The sequence below is a fragment of the Tursiops truncatus genome, chromosome X (assembly GCF_011762595.2).
Source record: "Tursiops truncatus isolate mTurTru1 chromosome X, mTurTru1.mat.Y, whole genome shotgun sequence".
NCBI lineage: Eukaryota > Metazoa > Chordata > Mammalia > Artiodactyla > Delphinidae > Tursiops > Tursiops truncatus.
This window is the reverse complement of record NC_047055.1, coordinates 108,917,976-108,945,583: the sequence shown is the minus strand read 5'-3', so window position 1 is coordinate 108,945,583 and position 27,608 is coordinate 108,917,976. Positions and strand designations below refer to the sequence as shown.

The 27,608-nt window shown below is 38.6% G+C and overlaps 1 protein-coding gene across 3 annotated transcripts; it reads left to right on the top strand.

Annotated features, from left to right (window-relative positions):
* The first annotated feature begins 36 nt into the window (after positions 1 to 36).
* CXHXorf58 (chromosome X CXorf58 homolog) lies at positions 37 to 27,190 on the top strand. 3 transcript variants are annotated; one of them, XM_073799476.1, is made up of 10 exons: positions 37 to 307; positions 3,542 to 3,677; positions 4,674 to 4,773; positions 5,024 to 5,185; positions 7,449 to 7,543; positions 7,956 to 8,067; positions 18,308 to 18,439; positions 23,208 to 23,437; positions 25,589 to 25,751; positions 26,304 to 27,190. In XM_073799476.1, exons 2-10 carry the CDS (start codon positions 3,562 to 3,564, stop codon positions 26,478 to 26,480), a joined length of 1,287 nt encoding a protein of 428 aa, XP_073655577.1. In that variant the 5' UTR covers positions 37 to 307; positions 3,542 to 3,561; the 3' UTR covers positions 26,481 to 27,190. The 3 variants fall into 3 exon arrangements, with proteins under 3 accessions (XP_073655577.1, XP_019783270.2, XP_073655578.1); XM_019927711.3 differs by lacking the exon at positions 5,024 to 5,185; XM_073799477.1 differs by lacking the exon at positions 37 to 307 and having other exon boundaries at positions 3,569 to 4,773.
* The last annotated feature ends 418 nt before the right edge of the window (positions 27,191 to 27,608 follow it).

Genomic DNA, 27,608 nt, shown 5'->3' with positions numbered 1-27,608 from the left:
CGCCTCGAGCGGCGAGCGAACGCAAGCCCCGCCTCTCAGAGGCTCCACCCCTGCGCCGGCGGTTGCTAGGCGGCGGGAAAGCGCCACCTCAGTGTGGGCGGCACGCGGGGGTGAAAGGAGGGAGGTCCCGGCCCCGCGCCCCGCTGGGAATCGGCCTTCGCCGTTGCGATTGGGCGCCCAGTGGTGTGGGCTGAGAATCGTGTGTGCGGAGGCCGCCGGGCGGGGGCGCTCGGCAGGCCTCGGGCGGCTTCGAAAGCCTAGGAGCCGCAGCCGCCGACCTCTGGGGCCTGGATTTACCTCACAAAAGGTTTTTAGTTTTGTGGGGATTTTGTTGTTGTTGTTGTTTTACTCTGGGCTGGACATTTCTAAGATTTTAAATTTTAACTAATTTGCCACGTCATTTAATCTCGAAAGACCTGACATTTTTTTTCCTCTTGAAAATGCTTAAGCTTCTGTCCCTCACTGGGAATCAAATGTTTGTCCCTTAATACTAGTAGAAATAAGTAGTAATGACAATAATTATCTTATTAACAAGAGTAGCAACCACCAATAGCGTTTACTATATGCCAGGCTCTGACCTAAACTCCTTGTCCATAGTCGTCTTCTCTTTCCAACAACCCAAGTAGGTGGGCACGATTATTACTTCCCATCTAATAGATGAAGAAACTGAGGCACAGACAAGTAATATGTGCAAGGCCACACAGAAGGAAAGTGGGAAGTCTGGATCCAATCTAAGTTGTCGGCCTTTAAAGCCTGTGATCTCACCTAAACAATTGTTACAGTGGCTCATAATAGGGTAGTGTTCTATATTTCATTCTGTATTTTATATTCTAACCCTATAGCAAGTGTAAGCCCATCCAGGCAGGCATCCAGAAGATTGGGGGGATTTTTGTGGTGCTGTGTCACTGCCCTCCAGCCAAAGACCACTAAGAACACATCTGTAGTTGAACAAGTTGGGTTTTTTTCTTGTTGCTGCTAGGAAAACGCACACCTTGGGAAACAGTGGGGAATCTCAGTAAGAGGGTGTTAGAAAGATTTATTCTAGGATTTGGGCTTTGGTTGGGTGATTTGGGGGCGGGTTCAAGGACGCAGGGCTTTGCTCTGGGTTCGGTGGTGTTAGGAAGCCAGGGTTAACACTAAAGCCCAGCTGTGAGTGCCAGGCCAGGTCCTGGATATTTTTATTTTAATATAGATTTATTTATTTATGGCTGCATTGGGTCTTCATTGCTGCACGTGGGCTTTTCTCTAGTTGTGGTGAGCAGGGGCTACTCTTCATTGCGGTGCGCAGGCTTCTCATTGTGGTGGCTTCTCTTTTTGCGGACCACGGGCTCTAGGCACACGGGCTTCAGCAGTTGTGGCTCGCGGGCTCAGTAGTTGTGGCTTGCGGGCTGTAGAGCGTAGGCTCAGTAGTTGTGGTGCATGGGCTTAGTTGCTCTGTGCCATGTGGGATCTTCCTGGACCAGGGCTTGAACCCGTGTCCCCTGCACTGGCAGGTGGATTCTTAACCACTGCGCCACCAGGGAAGCCCCAGCTCCTGAATATTAAGGAATGCTTTTCTCTTTCTCGAGAGAATAGTGTATTCCAAGCCATCCACATCCCCATCCCTAAGGAGAAATATTAAGGAGACTCTGAAGGCTCTGCATCAGTAATGAAATGTCGTATGCATATAAAAGTGTGACTTATAAGTGATAAATTAAGGCAGGAATTCTTAATTTAGGGGGTACATGAACTTGGGGAAAAATTGCAACTTTATTTTCACTAACGTCTAACTGAACTTTAGCATTTCTTTCAATTATAGTGTAGGTAACAAAACACAGTAGTATCAGCAGCACCTGTGACTTTGTCATCCATAGAAAGCACAGTATTTTCATATCATGTTACAGTCACGGCAGATTTCTTGAAATATCGTTTCTGCTCATTACCACTTCACAAGTACAGTGATTATTAGCACTCTCGTATTATTTAATGCATAAAGAAGACACATTTCTATAATTTTGTTTTTGAAAATGTTTTGACAATGATTTCAGTATAATTGGAGTCTTTTGTAATCCCATATAGTTTATGTTATGTGTCTTAAAAAACATAGTTCGTAGAAGGAGTTTGTCCATAGGGGTCCATGGCACCAAAAGAAAAGATAAAGAGGACCTGGTTTAGTACAAGATACTAAGCAGTGACTAAGAATTTGGCAGCTGCTTCCAAATTGGAGTAATGTGTCAAAGGATAGAAAATCAGAAATGAAATCAGATCACTTACTACATGTCCTCTCACTTTATCAGGGAGGGAACTGAGCTCCTGAAAGGTTAAGGGACTTGCCCAAAGTCTCACAGCTATTCCATGGTAAAACCAGGATGAAAAGTTTTTGGAAAGCATGTAAAAACCCTCCACTCTGATAGGCACTGGGGATTCCATGGTTAGCAAAATGCCTCCTGCCTTCAACAAGCTTGTGGGGTGGCAGCCAAGAAACCAAATTATGATACAATACGAGAAGTACTGTAAAAGAAAAACATATACAGTATTATGGGACCTTGGAGACAGTAGTCAGTAGTTCTGGAAAAAAGATAGTGGAAAACTTCAGGGAAGAGGCATCAATTAGCTGGGGTCTTGAAGGATGAATTGATGTTTGCTGGTGGTAGGGAAGTCATTCCAGGTAGAGGAAATGGCATGATCAGCAGCACAGAGTCGTAAAACATTGATTTTGGCAAGAAGTTCTTGTTCTCACAGAGTATAGAGAGGAATGCTAGTGGAAAGTTGATATTTTGAGATTTGAGAAAGAGTGGAACTGGATTGTGAAAAGAGTTGAATGCAATTCTAAGGAGTCTGGACTTTAGCTTGGAGGAAATGAGGTGTCCCTGAAAGATTTTAAGTTGAAGAGTGATAAGGTTGGATTATTGCTCTGAAAAGTTAACTCCAGCTGCAGTGTGGAGGATGGAAGAGACTGCAGACAGGGAGACAAGTTAGAAGGCTATGGATAGATCCACTTGTCTTTCCCATATACCTCATAATATTTGTAGTACACAAAGAATGTAAGCAACATTAAGAGATCTAGGAATAAAGACGCGGACATAGAGAATGGACTTGAGGACACGGGGAGGGGGAAGGGTAAGCTGGGACGAAGTGAGAGAGTGGTATGGACATATATACACTACCAAATGTAAAATAGCTAGCTAGTGGGAAGCAGCCGCATAGCACAGGGAGATCAGCTCGGTGCTGTGTGACCACCTAGAGGGGTGGGATAGGGAGGGTGGGAGGGAGACGCAAGAGGGAAGAGATATGGGGACATATGTATATGTATAACGGATTCACTTTGTTATAAAGCAGAAACTAACACACCATTGTAAAGCAATTATACTCCAATAAAGATGTTAAAAAAAAAAAGAAAAAAGAAGTGTTACTAGTGACTCAAAAAAAAAAAGAGATCTATGAAACCTTCCTTTTTCAGGGGTTCTGGAATTAGCACAACAATCATAATGGCACTTGAGTCTCATCCAAACAGTGTAATAACATAGATTGTGACCTCAAATGTTTAATTTATGTATTTCAGAGTACTTCATTGTGAGGAAAATGAGTCATTCCCCAAAGACATCAGTTACTGGTGTCCCCAAATCAGATAGTCCACGCTTGGGAAAAGGTCACAAAGTACATTTGTCAAATGCTATAAAGACAAAGGGAAAACAACAGTAAGTAGCCATTTTTCGCCTGGTATCATCTTCCACAACTGGACAGTTTCCGTATGGTATTTACCCAGCTAACATCAAACACTTCTTGTTTTGTAAATTAGAGGTTTTTTGTGTGTTTTAAAAATACTTGTGAATTGAATAATAATTATAATTATAGTATTTCATAATTGACAAAGCATGTTAACACACATCTCTTTGATCCTGACACAACCCTGTGATGCAGTCTTGTTATTACATCTTATAAGTGAGGAAGTAGCAACTGGAACAAGGTAACTGATTTGCAGAAGGCTAAACAGCTAATAAATGGCATCAGCTAGTATTCAAGGGTCTGTTTCCATACTTCAGGCCTTTTCTACTCTACATCTTGTAGTCTGCACTTTGCCAGTCAACAGTGGCATTATACAGGAGTACCTACCTCTCTTTGTAGCCCTGTGAGGGGTAATGATGGGGTGGGGGGGCAGTTCTTGGAGAGTGAGATCCCTATTATCTGCCAGGGCTGGGACATGATCAAAAGTAGAATAATGCTCTGACCTAACTGGGATGAGCCTGGTTCAAACAAAGATCAGAGAAGGGAGTTTCTTTTTCTAGGGCATGGTCATCCGGTCCCAGAAGAAAATTTGGGCCTACTGTAACTTCAACTATTCTACATTCTATTTTCTTAGCACTTGAACTAGTTGGACAGTGTTTTTAAGAACTATAATGGAATCATTTTAGGTCATGGATGTTTTTAGAAAGCACATTTTTTTGATGATAAAGTTTTAGCCAGGATTTTTTTTAGTCTCAAGGGAAATATTCTCAAGCATTTCTTATCCTCATTCTGACTAGATTCGGCAGATGACCAGTTCTAATTACCACATCCAAATGTTCCTCATTAGGTCAGTCTTAGGGTGGAGGATGGGGAGATGCAAGAGGAGGAAGCATAAATCCAGAGTTCCCCAAGATTTTAGGAAAATGAAAACTACTTCACAAATCTTAGGCTCTTTTTATTCCTTTCAGAAATAATAAAGATATTTCAGCTCACAGGATACAGAGAGTGTGGTTATCTCATCTTGACAAGTCAATGTTTCAACTCCTTAAGTGTACAATTTGTGCAGCGGTATGTATTTTGCTTTTTGTTTGCTCTGACAGATATAATTACTTATCAAGGTAAAAGGTGTGTTAAATAAAGAAAGAATATATAACCTTTTAAAATCCCGTCTATTTGAATCTAATAATATTGCATGGGGTTATGGGATTTCTTCTTTGGTTGACTCTAAATGAATATTTCTGTATTTACTTTTTTTTTTTTTTTTTTTTGCGGTACACGGGCCTCTTGCTGTTGTGGCCTCTCCCGTTGCGGAGCACAGGCTCCGGACGCGCAGGCTCAGCGGCCATGGCTCACGGGCCCAGCCGCTCTGCGGCATGTGGGATCTTCCCAGACCGGGGCACGAACCCGCATCCCCTGCATCAGCAGGCGGACTCTCAACCACTGTGCCACCAGGGAAGCCCTGGATTTACTTTTAACATGGGTAACTACTGTGTCTTTTTCTGAAACCAATATGATTTTTTAAAATCTATTTCTTATTTGAAGATGTGAGAGAGTGATCTTCTAGCACTAAAAATCTCTGTATTAAAAGTGCCTTTGCCTTCCACCCAGCAATTTCACTTGTAGGAATCCATTCTACAATCTATATACAGTTTCATTGCAGTATTGTTTGTAACAGCAAAGAAAGTAAACCCTATAATGTCCATCGATAGGATACTGGTTAAATAAATGTTGGTGCTTTCCTACTGTTAAGGCTTGCAGCCTTGCATATGAATCTGCAATAGAAAAATAGCTAAAGTATCTCATTAGTGAAAAGGCAAGTGCAGAACATTATGAATAATATAGTCCTATTTGAATAAAAACAAAGAAACGAAGAAAAAGGTGCACATCCCCCCACTCCCCAAACAACTCTGGCAACGCTGGCAGAGTATTAAGTCTTCTTTCATATAGTACTAAATATTCTCCTAATAAAATCACCTGTGATTACAGTAATCTATAATTAGTAATAGTCACATTAAGCGAATTTTAGCAGCTCTGAAAAAAATGATAAACTCTGAGAAATGTGTACACTTTTTCACCGTCTGACCCACAGACCCACTGCTTTATTTATTTTTTAAATTTATTTATTAAAAAAATTTTTTTCCCTCTTGCATCTCCCTCCCTCCCACCCTCCCTATCCCACCCCTCTAGGTGGTCACAAAGCACCGAGCTGATCTCCCTGTGCTATGCGACTGCTTCCCACTAGCTAGCTATTTTACATTTGGTAGTGTATATATGTCCATATATACACTACCACTCTCACTTTGTCCCAGCTTACCCTTCCCTCTCCCCGTGTCCTCAAGTCCATTCTCTAGTAGGTCTGCGTCTTTATTCCCATCTTGCCCCTAGGTTCTTCATGACCATTTTCTTTTTTTTTTTAGATTCCATATATATGTGTTAGCATATGGTATTTGTTTTTCTCTTTCTGACTTTCTTCACTCTGTATGACAGACTCTAGGTCCATCCACCTCACTACAAATAACTCAATTTTGTTCCTTTTTATGGCTGGGTAATATTCCATTGTATATATGTGCCACATCTTCTTTATCCATTCATCTGTCGATGGACATTTAGGTTGCTTCCATGTCCTGGCTATTGTAAATAGAGCTGCAATGAACACTTTGGTACATGACTCTTTTTGAATTATGGTTTTCTCAGGGTATATGCCCAGTAGTGGGATTGCTGGGTCGTATGGTAGTTCTATTTTTAGTTTTTTAAGGAACCGCCATACTGTTTTCCATAGTGGCTGTATCAATTTACCCCACCAACAGTGCAAGAGGGTTCCCTTTTCTCCACACCCTCTCCAGCATTTATTGTTTCTAGATTTTTTGATGATGGCCATTCTGACTGGTGTGAGATGATATCTCATTGTAGTTTTGATTTGCATTTCTCTAATGATTAATGATGTTGAGCATTCTTTCATGTGTTTGTTGGCAGTCTGTATATCTTCTTTGGAGAAATGTCTATTTAGGTCTTCTGCCCATTTTTGGATTGGATTGTTTGTTTTTTTGATATTGAGCTGCATGAGCTGCTTGTAAATTTTGGAGATTAATCCTTTGTCGGTTGATTCGTTTGCAAATATTTTCTCCCATTCTGAGGGTTGTCTTTTCGTCTTGTTTATGGTTTCCTTTGCTGTGCAAAAGCTTTGAAGTTTCATTAGGTCCCAGTTGTTTATTTTTGGTTTTATTTCCATCTCTCTAGGAAGTGGGGCAAAAAGGATCTTACTGTGATTTATGTCATAGAGTGTTCTGCCTATGTTTTCCTCTAAGAGTTTGATGGTGTCTGGCCTTACATTTAGGTCTTTAATCCATTTTGAGGTTATTTCTGTGTATGGTGTTAGGGAGTGTTCTAATTTCATTCTTTTACATGTAGCTGTCCAGTTTTCCCAGCACCACTTATTGAAGAGGCTGTCTTTTCTCCACTGTATATTCTTGCCTCCTTTATCAAAGATAAGGTGACCATATGTGTGTGGGTTTATCTCTGGGCTTTCTATCCTGTTCCATTGATCTATATTTCTGTTTTTGTGCCAGTACCATACTGTCTTGATTACTGTAGCTTTGTAATATAGCCTGAAGTCAGGGAGCCTGATTCCTCCAGCTCCGTTTTTCTGGTGTACTGTCACTTTGCCATGCCCCCTCTGTTATTTTCAATAGATTGTGCCTGGGCAGGGTACCGCATTCCATTTATAGCACCATCATCTCTTTCAGGAACATCATGTGACACGTGAAATTTTGAAGAAAGTGAGCCCTTTTGAGGCTGAGCTTGTTAAAGATCCTTGCTTGAAGTGTAAAGTTAGATTCAGGTAATGTTTTTATGCTGATTTACTTCAAGCAGTGCTTCGTTAATGTGAAGGAATCTTAGAAATTTATTTTCTTAAGTCCTCATATGTAATTACAAAGTAAATGTGTTGTTCTTATTTACATTTATTATGTGAAGAAACTGAGGCATGACTCTTGGGCCAAATGTTGCCTTGAAAGTAGCTCTCATCTCTCATGATGTGTTCAGTCTGACACACATATGAGAATAACTGTGAGCACACATGCCAAAGTGTGGCTCTTTCATACTCTGTGATCCGTTTCATGACCAGTTCTTTTTATGCTCTGGTATAGCTTTTACCCTGCATGCAAAAAATATGTGAATGATCTTAAGTACAAGGAGGAGAAGTGACAGCTCCAAACCTGATGCCAAATGACTAATTTTGGTCTTTATTTCAGATTTAGTGGTGAAACATTTCCACCTTTCATCGTGTTTAAAATTTTTCTTCATACTGAAGGCCTTGGTTACAAGTATTTCAGTGGAAAAAATGTATTAAAGCCGTCAAGTGAGGTGATGTTTCATGATGTAGAGTTTGTGTTAATTTAGCTTTTTAACATCTATGTGGTATCTGAATTGCATTCAAAGTATACAGACTATGTTATTTCACCATTAAACAGCCCAGCAAGCAGGTAGTATTTTTTTAAGCATCATGTTTCAAAGTGACTCTGTTTATTAGCTAAAAAAATATTTGGAATGAATTTTTTATATAAGGCCCTAAAATATACCCATCAGTTTTCTTTGTATGAAAATTTTGGTTTGCTAATAATGCATTACAGTGGCCTGTTGGTCAGGGCTTTTTAATTATGCAGAACATTTATGCAATTTTGTTTTAATGGTATTTTATCATTGTTTCTTTGATTCTGGTAGCATGTTTAGAAAAAGTGTGCTAGAGTATTGAAAAGGAACTTTTAAAACGTTTATCCTTTTTTACATGAGTTCTCATACTTTTAACTTTCGTGAATATTCATCATAATTGTGTCTACAGCATAGGACTCACCTGAGGATCTTATTAAAATGCAGTTTTTGATTCAGTAAATCTGGGACGGGTCCTGAGATTCTGCATTTCTACCAGCTCCCAGCAGCTGCCACTGCTGCTGATCCATGTACCACATTTTTAATAATGAGGATCTACGGCATAGGTTTTATTCCTTTGACCCTTATATATGACTATAGTCGAGAAAATGTGTACATTCTCATATTTAGCCTTTTATAAACCACATATCAAAGGTTGTTTTCTTGTAGCCTTCTGGAAATATCTTACATGAAAAGTATGACCCGCCTGAAATCATCAGTAATGGCATGTATTCAGGATAGAAGACCACACAGCCTGGCAGTTTCTGACCAGATCCAGCATGTGCAGCATATATTCTCTGAAGAATATTAGAAAAGGAAAAGAGACTGCTTTTCTATGTCTTCTCAGGCAATATCAGAGAAAATTTAGCTTGGTTTCAGAAATGTATCAAAAGGACTAGTGGTTTCATGTGGAATATGGTATTTCAGAAACATTAATATTTGTTCATTTGTATAGAATGACTTCAAATGGGAAAGTAGATGTTTATTCTCCATTCCAGAGATAAATTCATGCCACATTTATCTACAGAATAAGCTTATAGTTGTCCTTATAAAATTTCATCAACTGTTGCTTTTCTGAGGTTATATAATGTGGCTTTCTTAGGAACTGAAATTTTCCCAAGACAGCTCCTGGCAGACCCTGCTATGCCCAGGCTGGAGCAAATGAGAACCTTAGAGGCCATGACTGGAAAGCACTGTGTATATATCATAATTCATTAAAATGCTGTATAATAACTTAAACTTTATTTTAATTACAAAGTAACTGTTAAAAGAAATAGCACAGAGATTTTTTTTAAAGGAAAATATGCCTTTATGCCTTTCTTCTTTGTGCTGCAACTTTCATTCACCTTGGGTGATCACTGTTAATAGTTTATTGTGTATGCTTCATATTTTTCCATAAAAATACACATATTATTGCACATATTTTTCCATAAAATATATTTTTATTTAAATATATTTTAAATATTTTCATTCTTATTTTTAAAATGTGATTATACTATTCAGTTTGAGTTTTTCACTAAACATTATAAGGGGTTACAAATGATCAGAACATACCCAACTTGGAGAGAACAGGTTAGGATTCCTTTTTCCTTTAGTTCAGGTTGAAAACAAATTCTGGCAATTCTTGGATTCATAGTTAATAGAAAGCCTGTAGAAATGGAAATTTTCTCACTTTAAGTTCACTCAACTTTTTTGCTCTTTGAATGTAGACACTGTGTCTTTAGCAAACTGATACAACTTTACTAAGTTTATTTATTTCTCCATGTGAAAGAAATAAGTCAGTTGTAGTCCATTCAGACGTTTAATCTAAGTTCATTTATGAAGGAGGGGAGTTTCACCAATTCTTTTTGGTTCCATCTTTTCCCTCGTTCTTATATCCAATTCTAGTTTCATTTCCTTCTCATTTTCCAACAGCATTTCTCATGTATTTACAAACACACACACACACACACACACACACACACACACACAAAAGCAAAAACAAGTGAAAGGATGTAGAATAGCCTGAATAACTTTGGAGAAGAAGAACGAAATTAGACTATTTACACTACCTGATTCCAAGACTTAAAATGCTATAGTAGAGGGCAGACAGCAGAAGCAAGAAGAACTACAATCCTGCAGCCTGTGGAACAAAAACCACATTCACAGAAAGATAGACAAGATGAAAAGGCAGAGGGCTATGCACCAGAGAAAGGAACAAGATAAAACCTCAGAAAAACAACTAAATGAAATGGAGATAGGAAATCTTCCAGAAAAAGAATTCAGAATAATGATAGTGAAGATGATTCAGGACCTACGAAAAAGAATGGAGGCAAAGATAGAGAAGATGCAAGAAACGTTTAACAAAGATCTAGAAGAATTAAAGAACAAACAACCAGAGATGAACAATACAATAAATGAAATGAAAACTACACTAGAAGGAATCAATAGCAGAATAACTGAGGCAGAAGAACAGATAAGTGACCTGGAAGACAGAATGGTGGAATTCACTGCTGCAGAACAGAATAAAGAAAAAAGAATGAAAAGAAATGAAAACAGTCTAAGAGACCTCTGGGACAACATTAAACACAACAACATTTGCATTATAGGGGTCCCAGAAGGAGAAGAGAGAGAGAAAGGACCCGAGGAAATATTTGAAGAGATTATAGTTGAAAACTTCCCTAACATGGGAAAAGAAATAGCCACCCAAGTCCAGGAAGTGCAGAGAGTCCCATACAGGATAAACACAAGGAGAAACACACCGAGACACGTAGTAATCAAATGGGCAAAAAATAAGACAAAGAAAAATTATTGAAAGCAGCAAGGGAAAAACGACAAATAACTTACAATGGAACTGCGATAAGGTTAACAGCTGATTTCTCAGCAGAAATGCTACAAGCCAGAAGGGAGTGGCATGATATACTTAAAGTGATGAAAGGGAAGAACCTACAACCAAGATTACTCTACCCGGCAAGGATCTCATTCAGATTCGATGGAGAAATCAAAAGCTTTACAGACAAGCAAAAGCTAAGAGAATTCAGCACCACCAAACCAGCTCTACAACAAATGCTAAAGGAACTTCTCTAAGTGGGAAACACAAGAGAAGAAAAGGACCTACAAAAACAAACCCATAACAATTAAGAAAATGGTCATAGGAACATACATATAAATAATTACCTTAAAGGTGAATGGATTAAATACTCCAACCAAAAGACACAGCCTTGCTGAATGGATACAAAAACAAGACCCATATATATGCTGTCTACAAGAGACCCACTTCAGACCTAGGGACACATACAGACTGAAAGTGAGGGGTTGGAAAAAGATATTCCATGCAAATGGAAATCAAAAGAAAGCTGGGGTAGCAATACTCCTATCAGGTAAAATAGACTTTAAAATAAAGACTGCTACAAGAGATAAGGAGGGACACTACATAATGATCAAGGGATCAATCCAAGAAGAAGATATAAAAATTATAAATATATATGCACCCAACATAGGAACACCTCAATACATAAGGCAACTGCTAACAGCTATAAAACAGGAAATCGACAGTAACACAATAACAGTAGGGGGCTTTAACACCTCACACCAATGGACAGATCATCCAAAATGAAAATTAATAAGGAAACACAGCTTTAAATGACACGATAGACCAGATAGATTTAATTGATATTTATAGGACATTCCATCCAAAAAGAGCAGATTACACTTTCTTCTCAAGTGTGCATGGAACATTCCCCTGGATAGATCACATCTTGGGTCACAAATCAAGCCTCAGTAAATTTAAGAAAACTGAAATCATATCAAGCATCTTTTCTGACCACAACGCTATGAGATTAGAAATCAATTAGAGGGAAAAAAACCATAGAACACACAAACACATGGAGGCTAAATAATATGTTACTAAATAACCAAGAGATCACTGAAGAAATCAAAGAGGAAATCAAAAAGTACCTAGAGACAAATGAGAATGAAAACACAACAATCCAAAACCTATGGGATGCAGCAAACGCAGTTCTAAGAAGGAAGTTTATAGCTATACAAGCCTACCTCAAGAAACAAGAAAAATCTCAAATAAACAATCTAACCTTACACCTAAAGGAACTAGAGAAAGAAGAGCAAACAAAACCCAAAGTTAGCAGAAGGAAAGAAATCATAACGATCAGAGCAGAAATAAATGAAATAGAAGCAAAGATCAATAAAACTAAAAGCTGGTTCTTTGAGAAGATAAACAAAATTGATAAACCTTTAGCCAGACTCATCAAGAAAAAGAGGGAGAGGACTCAAATCAATAAAATTAGAAATGAAAAAGGAGAAGTTACAACAGACACCGCAGAGATACAAAGCATCCTAAGAGACTACTACAAGCAACTGTATGCTTGTAGTAAAATGGACAACCTGGAAGAAATGGACAAATTCTTACACAGGTATAACCTTCCAAGACTGAACCAGGAAGAAATAGGAAATATGAACCAACCAATCACAAGCAATGAAATTGAAACTGTGATTAAAAATCTTCCAACAAACAAAAGTCCAGGACCAGTTGGCTTCACAGGTGAATTCTATCAAACATTTAGAGAAGAGGTAACACCCATCCTTCTCAAACTCTTCTAAAAAATTGCAGAGGAAGGAACACTCCCAAACTCATTCTATGAGGCCACCATCACCCTGATACCAAAACCAGACAAAGATACTACAAAAAGGAAAATTACAGACCAATATCACTCATGAATGTAGATGCAAATATCCTCAACAAAATACTAGCAAACAGAATCCAACAACACATTAAAAGGATCATACACCATGATCAAGTGGGATTTATCCCAGGGATGCAAGGATTCTTCAATATACGCAAATCAATCAATGTGATACACCATATTAACAAATTGAAGGAGAAAAACCATATGATCATCTCAATAGATGCAGAGAAAGCTTTTGACAAAATCCAACACCCATTTATGAAAAAAACTCTCCAGAAAGTTGACATAGAGGGAACCTACCTCAACATAATAAAGGCCATATACAACAAACCCACAGCAAACATCATTCTCAATGGTGAAAAACTGAAGGTATTTCCTCTAAGATCAGGAACAAGACAAGGATGTCCACTCTCACCACTATTATTCAACATAGTTTTGGAAGTCCTGGCCACAGCAATCAGAGAAGAAAAAGAAATAAACGGAATACAAATTGGAAAAGAAGAAGTAAAACTGTCACTGTTTGCAGATGACATGATACTGTACATAGAGAATCGTAAAGATGCCACCAGAAAACTACTAGAGCTAATCAATGAATTTGGTAAAGTTGCAGGATACAAAATTAATGCACAGAAATCCCTTGCATTCCTATACACTAATGATGAAAAATCTGAAAGTGAAACTAAGAAAACATTCCCATTTACCATTGCAACAAAAAGAATAAAATACCTAGGTATAAACCTACCTAGAGAGACAAAAGACCTGTATGCCGAAAACTATGACACTGATGAAAGAAATTAAAGATGATACCAACAGATGGAGAGATATATACCACGTTCTTGGATTGGAAGAATCAATATTGTGAAAATAGCTATACTAACCAAAGCAATCTAGAGATTCAATGCAATCCCTATCAAATTACCAATGGCATTTTTTGCAGAACTAGATCAAAGAATCTTAAAATTTGTATGGAGACAAAAAAGACCCCAAATAGCCAAAGCAGTCTTGAGGGAAAAAAATGGAGCTGGAGGAGTCAGACTCCCTGACTTCAGACTATACTACAAAGCTACAGTAATCAAGACAATATTGTACTGGCACAGAAACAGAAATATAGATCAATGGAACAGGATAGAAAGCCCAGAGATAAACCCACGCACAGATGGTCACGTTATCTTTGATAAAGGAGGCAAGAATATACAATGGAGAAAAGGCAGCCTCTTCAATAAGTGCTGCTGGGAAAACTGGACAGCTACATGTAAAAGAATGAAATTAGAACACTCCCTAACACCATACACTAAAGTCAAAATTGATTAGAGATCTAAATGTAAGACCGGGCACTATAAAACTCGTAGAGGAAAACACAGGAAGAACACTCTTTGACATAAATCACAGCAAGATCTTTTTTGATCCACCTCCTACAGTAATGGAAATAAAAACAAAAATAAACAAATGGGACCTAATGCAACTTAAAATCTTTTGCACAGCAAAGGAAACCATAAACAAGACGAAAAGACAACCCTCAGAATGGGAGAAAATATTTGCAAACGAATCAACCGACAAAGGATTAATCTCCAAAATATATAAACAGCTCATGCAGCTCAGTCTTATAAAAATAAACAACCCAATCCAAAAATGGGCAGAAGATCTAAACAGACATTTCTCCAAAGAAGACGGCCAAGAAGCACATGAAAAGCTGCTCAACATCACTAATTATTAGAGAAGTGCAAATCAAAACTACAATGAGGTATCACCTCACACCAGTTAGAATGGGCATCATCAGAAAATCTACAAACAATAAATGCTGGAGAGGGTGTGGAGAAAAGGGAACCCTCTTGCACTGTTGGTGGGAATGTACATTGATACAGCCACTATGGAGAACAGTATGGAGGTTCCTTAAAAAACTAACAACAGAATTACCATATGACCCAACAATCCCACTACTGGGCATATACCCATAGATTACCATAATTCAAAAAGACACATGCACCCCAGTGCTCATTGCAGCACTATTTACAATAGTCAGGTCATGGAAGCAACCTAAGTGCCCATCGACAGACGAATGGATAAAGATGTGGTACATATATACAATGGAATATTACTCAGCCATAAAAAGGAACTAAATTGGGTCATTTGTAGAGACGTGGATGTATCTAGAGACTGTCATACAGAGTGAGATAAGTCAGAAAGAGAAAAACAAATATTATATATTAATGCATATATGTGGAACCTAGAAAATGGTACAGATGAACCGGTTTGCAGAGCAGAAATTGAGACACAGAAGTAGAGAAAAACATATGGACACCAAGGGGGCAAAGCGGCTGGGAGTGGAGGTGGTGGGATGAATTGGGAGATTGGGATTGACATGGATACACTAATGTGTATAAAATTGATGACTAATAAGAAAAAAAATACATAAAAGTTGAATGGAAATATAAAGAAAAAAAAACGCTATAGTAATCCCAGCGGTGTAGTGATGGCAAAAAGGCAAACATGTAGATCAATGAAATAGAACAGACAGTTCAGAAATAGACCCACATATATATGATCAGTTGCTTTTCATCAGAGGTGTGAAGGCAGTTTAAATGGTGCTAGAACAATTGGATAGCCATGTGTATAAAAAAGAGATCTCAATTCAGTTACCTACTTTGATGATCTATTTTCAGAGCTATGCTTATTTAAAGAGGGTTGTCACTATCGTAGTCCACCAACTATATTTAGAATATCCTAAAGCCTTGCTACTCAAAGTGTGGTCTGCAAAGATAAAAATAAAAAAAATTTTAAACAAAAATTTTTTTTAATAAATAAAAAATAAAATAAACAAAGTGTGGTCTGCAGACCTGCAGCAATGGCATCCCCTGGAGCTTATTAGAAATGCAGGCTGTCAGGCCCCACCTCATACCCACTAAATTAGCCTATGCATTTTAACCAGACCCCCAGATGATCCTAGGCACAATATAGTCTGACAAGCACTGTCCTAAAGGTGCCCTCCCCCATGACCTGGACACCTCTGGGTAATTGACAATTCTTAAACATGAACATCCAGTAATTGTTATTTTAAATTGAAGATCCCTGTTCTTTTTGAGGATTGGGCATTTATGTAAAAAGGAAAAACGTTATTAATAATAGCAGCCCTTATTGAGCACTGTCAAGTATGATGTTAAACGTTTAATGTGCATTATCATTTAATTCTCATAAACTCTAGAAGGTAGATTCTGTTATTGTCTTCATTTTAAAAAGACTAAGTAACTTGCCTAAGGTCTCACACCTACAAAGTGAAGGAACTGACATGAAGACCCAGTGAGCCTGACTCCAGAGCCCATGCTCTTAACTACTTCTGTGTCAGGAACCCTGGTAAATACATTCTCTTATATGACCCCCTGATAACTCTGATGAGGTACATGTCATTCCCATTTTGCCTGTGTGGAAGCTGGAACTTGGAGAGGCTCGTCCGGGCCAGAACTGAGACTTCACTTCTACATATATCTGCTTGACAAGCCTAACTGTAGATCTTGCCCAGCAGGTAGCCGCAGAGCTGTGGGGGAGTGATGATGGCTATCAGGGGAGGAGTCAAATTTAGAGATGCCCGCCTCTGACCCTTTGAGTCGCCCACCAAGAATGGAACCTTCCTCTTGAATCCTAGTCTGATTGGCTGCTCACCTGGAATCGTTGCCTAGTTTTCACCCTTCCCTTTCTCCTGGGGCTGGGCTCTTTATTCCCATCCCTTCCTATCCAGAAGGACTTTCCTGAATCTGGCCATACACAGCCAATGTCTGAGAAAGAACATCTTGACCACTGGAGGGCAAACTTTTTTCAAACCCCTGTCACAAGTGGGCAACAAGCCTGCCCTGTGCTGCCAGGCATGGGGTTTTTTTGGCTGAGAGACTGAGATGGGCTTGACAAATCTGAGCCACGCAGCTGAGGCACTGTATGAATAAGGAAACTGGGACTTGGAGAGATTGGTGGTGGTGGCTGAGTGGAGTAGAGTAGGAACTGACAAGAAATACCTTTTCTAAGTAACTTGAGCTAGTAAAATATAGTTATATCTAAAGAAATTCGCAAGGCAGAAATTATAGGGTTTTCAGACCTGTTCTGCGTACAACTATTTGCTTTTACCTTTAGTGTCACTGTGGGGATGGTTAATTAGAACCCACAGGAAATAAATTGCAAGAAAGCATAATGGAGATATGTGCCAATACTGCCTTTTCTTTAGATGCATAGTGTTTAAAGAAACTAATGAAACGGAAAGCCAAAATGATCTGCCTAAAGATGCATAGTGTTTAAAGAAACTAATGAAACGGAAAGCCAAAATGATCTGCCATCACATTTTTAGTAAACTGTTTCTGTCCCTTCGATTTAGTGCATTAGGAATCAAACTACAACCATTTGAATATTTTCTTTCACTTTCCCTATGTGTCTGTGTTCTAAGCTTTGGAATTTAAATAAAGAAATAAATAGGAAATATTCTGGATAAGAAAAGTGAGAATTGGAATAAGAAGTACATTAAGGCTTGCTATTATTTTGCGTGTTAAGTAAAAACAGGTTCCGAGTTTTAGTCCTGTCTCAACCACTATTCTATAGTCTTATATCAGCATTAAAACACAGAGTTCCCATACTTTCACAGTATCACATTCTGAGATACAAAGGAAAAAAGAAACTGATCTGGAATCAAATGATGCTTGAATTTTCATCTACGCCAGTCTCCCTTCACATAAGCATAACCTTTGTGGCCAGAAGCACAGATATGTAATATAAATATGTATTAGAATAGTCAGCACATACTTACGGGGGGTGGGAAGGAGGGTGGGGAAGCACTTAATTCTCTATTCACAGTCTATGTATATTGCTCTTAGCACAAGGATAGGTATACGTGGAGGGGTATGGTGCAAATACAGCCAGACTGGATTCGAGCCTCCATGTTTTCTGTGATTCTTCTGTCTCTGCCCTCTTAGGTGCTTTCCTTGAGTAGAAAATGTTGACATTTGTGAGAGAAAAAAAAAAAACCTTTGTTTGCTACTCTTTTGCTACTGAGAAAAGCCTAAAGGAGAGGGAGGTCTCAGCCCTCTGAAACGTACATGTTTCCATTTGAGGGCGAGATATTAACAGCCACATAAAAGAGAGCTGGCCCCAGTACCTTTCATTGCGGTTCCTAGGGCAACCTGTTTAATAACCAGATAAGCTTTCTCTGCATTGACAGCATGAATATGTTAGCGGTTTGTTTTGTTTTTTAAAGGAAAATAATGTCCTCTGAGGATTGTGGACTCCGCTACTCCTCTAGCTACATTTTAAAACTATTTAGATATGGTTATGGAAACAAATTTTAAGTGGTTTAAAAATCTATATAATCTTTTCTTTGTAAATACAGTCTTTTTATTGAATAGCAAGCTACTAGAAGAAAGGAACAATATTTGATGCATTTGTCTCAAAAAATATGTAAAGTGTGTGCTGATAGTTATTGCTATTATACTACTATTTTAAAAGTATTTTTTTCCTCTTTATAGGCTGTGGTTGATGCTTGTAAAATAATGGGGAAAAAGAAATTTTATCATCAAATTATGGAAGATGAACGTCTTTTCCAGAAGTTCAAAATAACTGATGAAATAGATATTGTCACCCTGAAAGATTACATGCAAGTAAGGAATTTAGATTTGGATTTAGATATTGCAATTTAGATATTGAAAACAACAAAATAAGCTTCGTGACCCTATCCTCCAGGAAGAATCATGTATCAGTTTACTGTGGTGAAATACACACAATATAAAATGTATCATTTTAAAGTGTACAATTCAGTGGCATTAAGTACCTTCACAGTGTTGTGCAAACATCACCACCGTCTAGTTTAAGAACCTTTTCGTCACCCTGGAGGAAACCTCACATCCATTAAGCAGTCACTCCCCATTCCTCTGTCACTCCAGCCCCTATCAGCCACTAATCTGCTTTCTGTCTCTCTGAATTTGCCTGTTCTGGACGTTTCCTATTAATGGAATCATATAGTATGTGGCCTTTTGTGTCTGGGGAGTGATAGGTAAGGAATGTAGGGTTTTTTCCAGGGGTGATGGAAACGTTTTGGAATTAGTAGTGATAGATATTGTGAATTTACTAAAAAAAAAAAAAACAAAAACAAAACACTGAATTTTATACTTTAAAATGGTAAATTTTATATTATGTGAATTTTATCTCAATAAAAAAATCAAAAATAAATACATGGTGCTAAAAAGAGTACATGACGGGGATTTGACCTAGTAAGGAAGGGGTCTATTATTGTTTTGATGCTTTCTGCTACAAGGAACAGAATATCCCCAACCACAAGAGGCTTAAACAATAAAGGACATTGTCCCGTGTTAGGGAGTCCCTGGACAGGTGCGTCCTGGGATAGCTAGTGTCGCAGCTCAAGGACATCAGGGTTGTTGGTCAGCTTCACTACAGTCCTCTCAGCTTCCTTCACATAGTAACAAGATGACTATCACATTCTCAACTACATTCAAAGGCAGGAAGAAGAGGACTCAGCATCTTTTTCTCTAAATCTCAAGAAGAAAAATCTTTCCCAGAAGCCCCCAACAGACTTCCTCTCAGGTCCCATTGGTCAGAACTGGATCACATGCTCCCCCTAAACCAATCACTGTAAAGGGAAATGGGATCGTTTCCCATGATTGACTTAGAACAATCATGGTTCATGTGCTGGGGCCTTCCTTCCCAGAGCATATGTCTGTTCCATATGTGAAAAAAAATCAGGGCTCCATAAGTAAGGGAGAAGAGGGAAATGGGTGATAGGCAGGCAATCAACAATGTGTCACAGCCTCGGTCTGCGGCTGAATGGGTGGTGCACCCCAGGCAAAGGCTCTGTGGCAGGACAAACTGCAGGGCATGAAAGCAGGTTTGTGGGCCTGGAGAAGGGAGAGCACGGAAGGTGTGGTATGCAGTCAGGCTAGAGGGCTGGTAAGAGATCATGATGCAGGGCTTTTGACCATAGTAAGGTGTTTATTTTTTTCCTTGATTGTGTGTGCAATGAGAAGCTGGTGCAGTGTTTCGGGAAATGCGGTGACCTAATCTAATATGTGAAGGGACCCATCTGGCTGCAATGTATTATAGATAAAGGATTAGAAGACAGCAAGAGCCTCCTTCTAGTTTGGAGGTTCCTGCAATATTTTAGGAGAGATGGTGGTATCTTGGTTTAGGGCTGTGAGGCTGGAGATGCAAGAGATAACTAGAGAATAAAAGCAGTGGGCCTTGGGGACAGAGAGGTAAGCTAAAAGAAAGTGTCCAACATGGCTTCTAGGTTTCTGGTTTGTATAACTGGTCGGACAGCAGTGCTGAATCAGGGAACTTAAACTAGATACCTGAATAGTAATAATAGCAAATGCTGGTGTAATAACTCCTTTTATTCTCATAACAACCCTAAGAAGCAGGTACTATTATTACCCCTGTTTTATAAGTTCTAAAGAAACAAGGGATCCCAAAATTCTAGCTCATAATAATAATAATAATATATGGCCTTAACTGTTCACCCAGTTGCTTGCATGTGAAACATGAAATTAATGCGGTGCTTTAGAGACTCCCAGTTGTGTTATCTTTCTTTTAGAGCCTTAACCTAGAAGATTTGGGGACTGAACCAGGAAATAAGTAGAGCTTGGGGATGTCAGCTATCTTTGCTAAGGACATGGGTGGCATACTTCCAGATTGTCCCTATGCCAAGGACTGGTGTCATAGAAAGAAGTTCCCAGATAGACATATTGGAAGAGAGAGATCTGATGATCGCTGACATTTATTGAGCCCTTTATGGACACAGCATTGTTTTTAGCTCTTTAAATGCATATTATCTCCTTTAATCTTCAAGTTTGTAAATTATGTGACCCTTTAAGAGATGAGGAAAATGGAGCTTAATGAGATTTTTAAAAACTTACTCAAGGTCGTATAGCTAGCTAATAGGTGCAGAGCAGATCATAGACAGTTCTGAGATGTTTACCCATTTTACCATTCCACTATCGGGAAATAAAATATACAGGCAGTCCTCGCTTTGCATGGTAGTGCAGGGCCATAAAAGCTGAAACCATGCAAGCTGAAACCATGCAGAGCAAACTTAATCATCAATGGGAAAAATCGTGATTGTTCCGTGCCTTTAAAAAAATCTTATCAAAACATTAAAAACTCTCTTACTCTGTTATAAATATATAGGAAAATGGAAAAAAGCAAAACATTTATTTAGTACACTATAATTTAAAACATTAGAAACATTCAGAATTTAAAATGTTTTATTTCTTTGTAAAAAGCTTATCAACTGTGAATATACTAGAAAATATTGAATTATATACTTTAAATAGGTGAATTATATGAGACATGAATCTCAATAAATCTGTAAAAAAATCGTTTTATCAAGAGTAGTTTAATCAGTGCTTACCTTCTTGTTCTCATATAATTTACAATAAGGAGTGAGCATCTTCTCCATGCCCTGGCAAATTGTCATACTCCTTTCTAAGTTTGGATCACCCGCCAACATTTTATCCTCTGTACTTTTATTGGCCGCACCACGCAGCTTGCAGGATCTTAGTTCCCTCACCAGGGATCAAACCCAGGGCCCTGGGAGTAAGGGCACCGAGTCATAACCATCGGACCACCAAGGAATTCCCTATCCTTTGTACTTTAAATGTTATGAAATGTTTCAGAGCTCCTTTAATATGAAGCTTCTTTTTTGCCAACATTACTTCCTCTGAGAAAACTTTACCCTTTTCAGCAGTGCCATTTTCCCCATTTATGTTGATAAGTTCACCTTCACCAAATTCGTCTAGCAGCCTCGCTGCAGTGTCTTGAATGATGGCAGTGTCAGCATCCCCATGGTCACCTATTTCTTCTAGAACTCTATTTACCTTTGATTTGAATTTCACTTCCAGCTTTACCACTTTTTCTTTCTTTGTTTGACCTTTCCCTCTTTTTTTTTTTTTTTTTTTTTGTGGTACGCGGGCCTCTCACTGTTGCGGCCTCTCCCGTTGCGGAGCACAGGCTCCGAACGCGCAGGCTCAGCAGCCATGGCTCACGGGCCCAGCCACTCCGCGGCATGTGGGATCTTCCCGGACCGGGGCAGGCGGACTCTCAACCACTGCGCCACCAGGGAAGCCCTGACCTTTCCCTCTTTTGATTATCTTTATTTGTAAAATGTCATATGGGTTTATCACTGGGAGACAAAGAGGTAACACAATTACACACTTTGCTGTCTGTGAGTGAACTAAAAAGCAGATCTACAGTGACCAATCACTGACACACTTCGAAAGAACTGACGTGATTTGTCATTTATCACCATGCACATCTGTTATTTATGTAGTAATCTATGGACTGAAGAGCTAGCAGCAGAGTTTGTACTTTATGCATTTAACTCAGTTTTACTGTGGTAACTGAAATTTGAACTGTGTTATTGAAGGACTGAGCTTATTTGACTAAATGGTGGTGATTGATTGAAATTCGTGCATGCCTAAATGATACAAAGGGAGCACTGCCTGTATGTGTGTGAGTGCGAGAGCACAAGAGGGAGAGAGAGAGAGTGTACGTGTGTTATACCCTAAATGCCAGGATTGTAGCTCCTCCTGCCCTATTCCTATCTCTTAATTGAACATTTATAAGGTTGAACTGATTATATATATTTATATTTTTAAATTCCTAATTTGATATTTTAAATTGAAAACAAAAAGAGGGCTTCCCTGGTGGCGCAGTGGTTGAGAGTCCGCCTGCTGACGCAGGGGACACAGGTTTGTGCCCTGGTCCGGGAGGATCCCGCATGCCACGGAGCGGCTGGGCCCGTGAGCCATGGCCGCTGAGCCTGTGCATCCCGAGCCTGTGCTCCGCAGCAGGAGAGGCCACAGCAATGAGAGGCCTGCGTACTGCAAAAAAAAAAAAAAAAAAAAAAAAAAAAGGTGGGATTTCTACAAATACTCCAAATGAAAATAGTGAAATTTGCCACTTAGCACCAGAGGTGAACTAATTATTTCTAAAAAGGTTTGTGCAAATGTCCTTTCAATGCAAGCATGTCATGAATAAGTATTGCCAGGTATGTAGATCACATAGCTATTTTCAATTTTCAGGCCCATCCTGAGTTTAATTTATCTGAGTTATATTTGCCTTAAAGATGTAGTGTTTATGCATTAAATAAATATTTAATGAGCGTGGTACTATGTGCATGATACTGTGTGATAAGGATCCTGCCTTGTCACAGTAGGGGAGCTAAAACATACACAGATAGCTAGAACATCAAGTAGTCAGTAATAAGAGTCATAGAAGTGAGATACCAATACAGTTCAGAGATGGGATCAAGGAATGCTTTTGCATGAAGTAATATTTGAGTGGATCCTTGGGAAATGTGTCAAAAACATTCGAGAACACCACAGCCAATCATGCTTAGTTATTTTTTCTATATAGTATTCCAGTCTTCTGGATAAGATCCCTGCATCTTCTGGTGGCAGAAATAACTACTGGCGAAGATTAAATCTCGAAAACATTCCTAGGACAATGATAATGTATGACATAGTTTATTATGCGGAGTCTGGAATAATCTCAAACCGTCTAAAAAAAGAAATGAAGTATCTATTACAAAGACCAAAAACAGAAGAGATGCGTCAGCACCAGCTACAGATTGTTTCTCAAGTTAGGTAAAAAGTGATCCTTCACTGGGGTTACAATACTAGGGGCATTTCTGGAAATGTTCACATTCTGCCAAATAGCTCATGAAAAATAATAACAGAGCATATGGGGAAAAAGGGGTTGGGGCAGATTGCTCAAGACTTATGCAACTTTGCAAACAGAGCACTAACGAAAAGGACAATTGGTACCTGGGAAGATACCTTGTACCACCAGACAGGCCGCCACAGCAAATATAAAAAATGTACAATAGAGTGAAAATGCTGGCGGCTCTTTCATTAGAGCAGGTAGTGGGCACCGAGACAGTGCAGATGGAAGTGGAGCCCTGGGCCAATGTGGTGGCCTTTTAAGTGGACATGAGAGGCAGTGTGACCTGCCAGGAACCATGAACCGCTCAAGGCAGGGAGTAGGGAAGAGGGCAGTAAGGGTGGATCGTGTGTGTGTGCGGGGGAGTGCCTCTCTGCGGAGAGAGCCCTAGGTGCCGGTGCTCATTCTTGTTTTCATGAATGCAGCCAAAAGGGCTCCCTTTGCCCATGCTGCACAGAGGAGAACTTTTTCCTTTTCTGCTGAAGGTTATAATTCTAGTCTTGATATTCTGGCTCCCTTTGCAGAGGATAAATTGCATATAAATTACAGTGACATTATTCCCTTCTTTACCAATAACATGTGTGCCATTTCACATTATAAAAGAACATGTTGTAGCAAAATAGACTGTATTATGATTTGAAACAACATGGACAGACTATGACTGCACCAGTTATCTTCCTTTTTTCTTTCCATTACCAAGTCTCACCTAGCCCATCTTATTTACAAATTAAGCTTTTTTTCTTAAGAAAAAGAAAGAGATAATAAGACTGAAGAGGACCTGTTGGTAGTCTATTTTCACACAGTCATATTTGAAATGAAAAATACTCCTTTAGTACATGAAAAGACACTGGTGACCCACTGTCAGGCAAACACACTGGTTGTTTTTTTTTCAGGAGTAGAGATGAGTGGGTGCTGACCCAATAACATAATTTAGCCCATTTATTTTATGATCAAGGCTATACATTTGCCAGACAGATGGCCTAGTGTAGGGCGCAGTCTGTCATCATGAAATAGATTTTCTCTAACTCATCCGTCTAAGCACTGAATATGGAACTTAACTCTGTTACCACCAAGGTCAAATAAATGATGTAATTTTCTCTGCCACCATATATAACTGTAGGCTCCCTGCTATTTAGACTCATGCTACTGATTATCCTAGAATGAGTCACTTAAAGAACCAAATAAGTAGCCAAATTCTAAATCAACTGAAGAGGGAAAAGTACTTTCTTAACGGCTCCTTTGAAGGCAGTTCAAAGTTTGGGATCTCTCAGAAGCAAACCCTGAGGTAAGTATTTGAGTATGAGTAGTTTATTTGGGAGGTGATCCCAGGAACCACTGATGAGAGGGGTAGAGAAGTGAAACAGGGAAGAGCAGGCAGCCAGAACAGTGTATGTTAGCAAGCAGGTTGTCACTGTGGGTAACTGGAGCTTAATCTCTCCTGGGAATGTCCTGGCCAGTGTAGAACACACAACTCAAGCTATCCCACAGAGGGGAAGGGAGTTGGGATATTTATACACCAACACCCATCAGTCACTGGTTAAGGGTAGCTTAGGAGGGGAGGTATTAATTCTGGGGCCCTTTCCCTGCACAAGGGCTCTTGTTTTCATAAGAAAGCTCTCAGGCTAAGTGAGGCCAGTGTGCGCTATGGCCCAAGGGGACTATGAGCATGGCACCAACTGTGTCTGGTCCCAACACTGATAAAAACAACCTGTTTCAGCCATTATGAAATTTAATACTTGTTGGTGTTAGTATATAGTATATCTTTTAAAAAGATTCAAATGGCTACTACACGGTATTTTCCCGGAAGACTGATTTTAAATTGATATAACATTTTATAATTTTCACTATCATTGTTGTAAACATCATCTATACACCTTCATAAGTGGCAAAGAACTATGCTATGTAACTCAAGCAGAAATGATAACTTTGGCCTAAAAACTTACGTGCAGTATTGCTCCAAGCACTGAGGTCTAGGATATATTTACCAGAGGATGCTTTAATAAAATTTGGAACTTGCTTAAATTTAAAATTTTATTTTGTACAATTTTTCTGTCTATACTACAAATATTTTCTAGGTGCCCTTCATCCTTACCAAATCTTCAACCTTTATATCGGCCCTACCAACAGCAAAGTCAAATTAAACACCTGGGACGTCGATCCGAGCAAGCTCAAATGAAAGTTGAAAAAATGAAAAAAGCTTATAAGATGGCTAAAGAAAAAATTGCTTCTGCGGGAACTGTAAGTTTAACTTGTACTGAATTCATTGTTTTGGACAATATTCAAACTGTAAGTAATTCTACTTCCTTAAGTAGAATTTTCCTAATCTACAAGTTCAAGGATGAAACACATACATTTGGTATATACCTTGGATAGTATAAAGCTACATTCCTCTTGGTAACGCATATTTTAAACATTCTTAAACAATATGAGTAGCTATTCTGATAAATACCAGCCATTTTGACTCCACATGAGCATGAGTTGGCAAAAACCCTATTGTTTCTGTATATTGGCACTGTTGATTCAGCACATCGCTAATAGTGCTTTTCTCAAAGTGGAAGTCATTTCTATTTACACTTATTAAGACCTGTAGTGTGGAAAGTCGGCTTCAGTATACTACATTGCAGGAATATTTACAATGAACATGTATTCATGTTTTACTTTGTAATTTTTAAAAAATCTGCTATATATTTTTTGAGATGAGGCTAAGTGTGAACAGTCAAATATAAAAAACATAAAATAGTAAAAGCCAAATATAAAACACTTTTCGCTTTTATTTATAATTCTACCTAGCAACTGAAAATGGACACACCGGGTACAAAGCAAAACGAGACGATGGTCTTCTCCACCCCATTCTTTGACATTGTAAAAGTTAATGAGCTCATGTCAGATGACGAATTGGAAGAAGAGGAAAAGGAATTATTTGCCTGGTGTCAAGACTTGTATATTAATAATTCTCCATCATGTTAAAGCACGGCTAATTGACAGAAAACCAGGTTATTCAACAACCTGCTTGTCTGTCTATAAATGATGAGTGTATGCGTTAAAGGAAAACAAAACATAAACAAGCACTCAGTATGCTCTCTTAACCAAATGTGTGACAGATTTTAAAGCCCTTTTAGTATTACCATAGGTACAAGTATTTTTTACTAACAGAATTTTAATCTAAATAAATTAAATTAAATCAACTAGATGCCCTCAAACTAGCTGTATATGGTTTTGTTCAAGAAATGGTATTTCGTCCCTGGAACTTTTATTCAATTGTGATTTTCCTTCATTTAAAAAAAGTATCGAACAGGCCATGCTTAGCATAAATATTAGAATTCACAGAATAAAAGGCTGCTCTTGAGTCAGCCTCCAGTGTCTTTTTTTTTTTTGTAGCATGTTGTTTTTTACAGAACAGCTTGTGATTGACCTATTCTGAGTTATAATAAAAATAATAATGAATTTGTTGCTACAGTAGGCATGACATAGCATACCTAGTCATTACTGAGCATTGTAAGCACCTGGGGCAGAATGTTGCATCTGCTTCAATGTTGTACTTTTTTAAGTGTAAAGACTGTTTTGAGTAATATTTATCAATTTCCTTTTAAATTGATAAATTCTCATTCCTGATGTAGTACAAATTATTGATATTTTTTTTGATCCAGGCTATTAGATTATATCAAACCTTACTTGAGGCTGTGATAATTAAACAAAGTACATTATTTATTGAACTTTAAAAATACAATTTTTTTGAATTTTACTTTATTTTATTTTTATACAGCAGGTTCTTATTAATTATCTATTTTATGCATATTAGTGTATATATGTCAATCCCAATCTCCCAATTCATCTCACCACCACCATCTGCCCCTGCCACTTTCCCCCCTTGGTGTCCATGCATTTGTTCTCTATATCTGTGTCTCTATTTCTGCCTTGCAAACTGGTTCATCTGTACCATTTTTCTAGATTCCACATATATGTGATAATATACAATATTTGTTTTTCTCTTTCTGACTTACTACACTCTGTATGACAGTCTCTAGATCCATCCACGTCTCTACAAATGACCCAATTTCATTCCTTTTTATGGCTGAGTAATATTCCATTGTATAT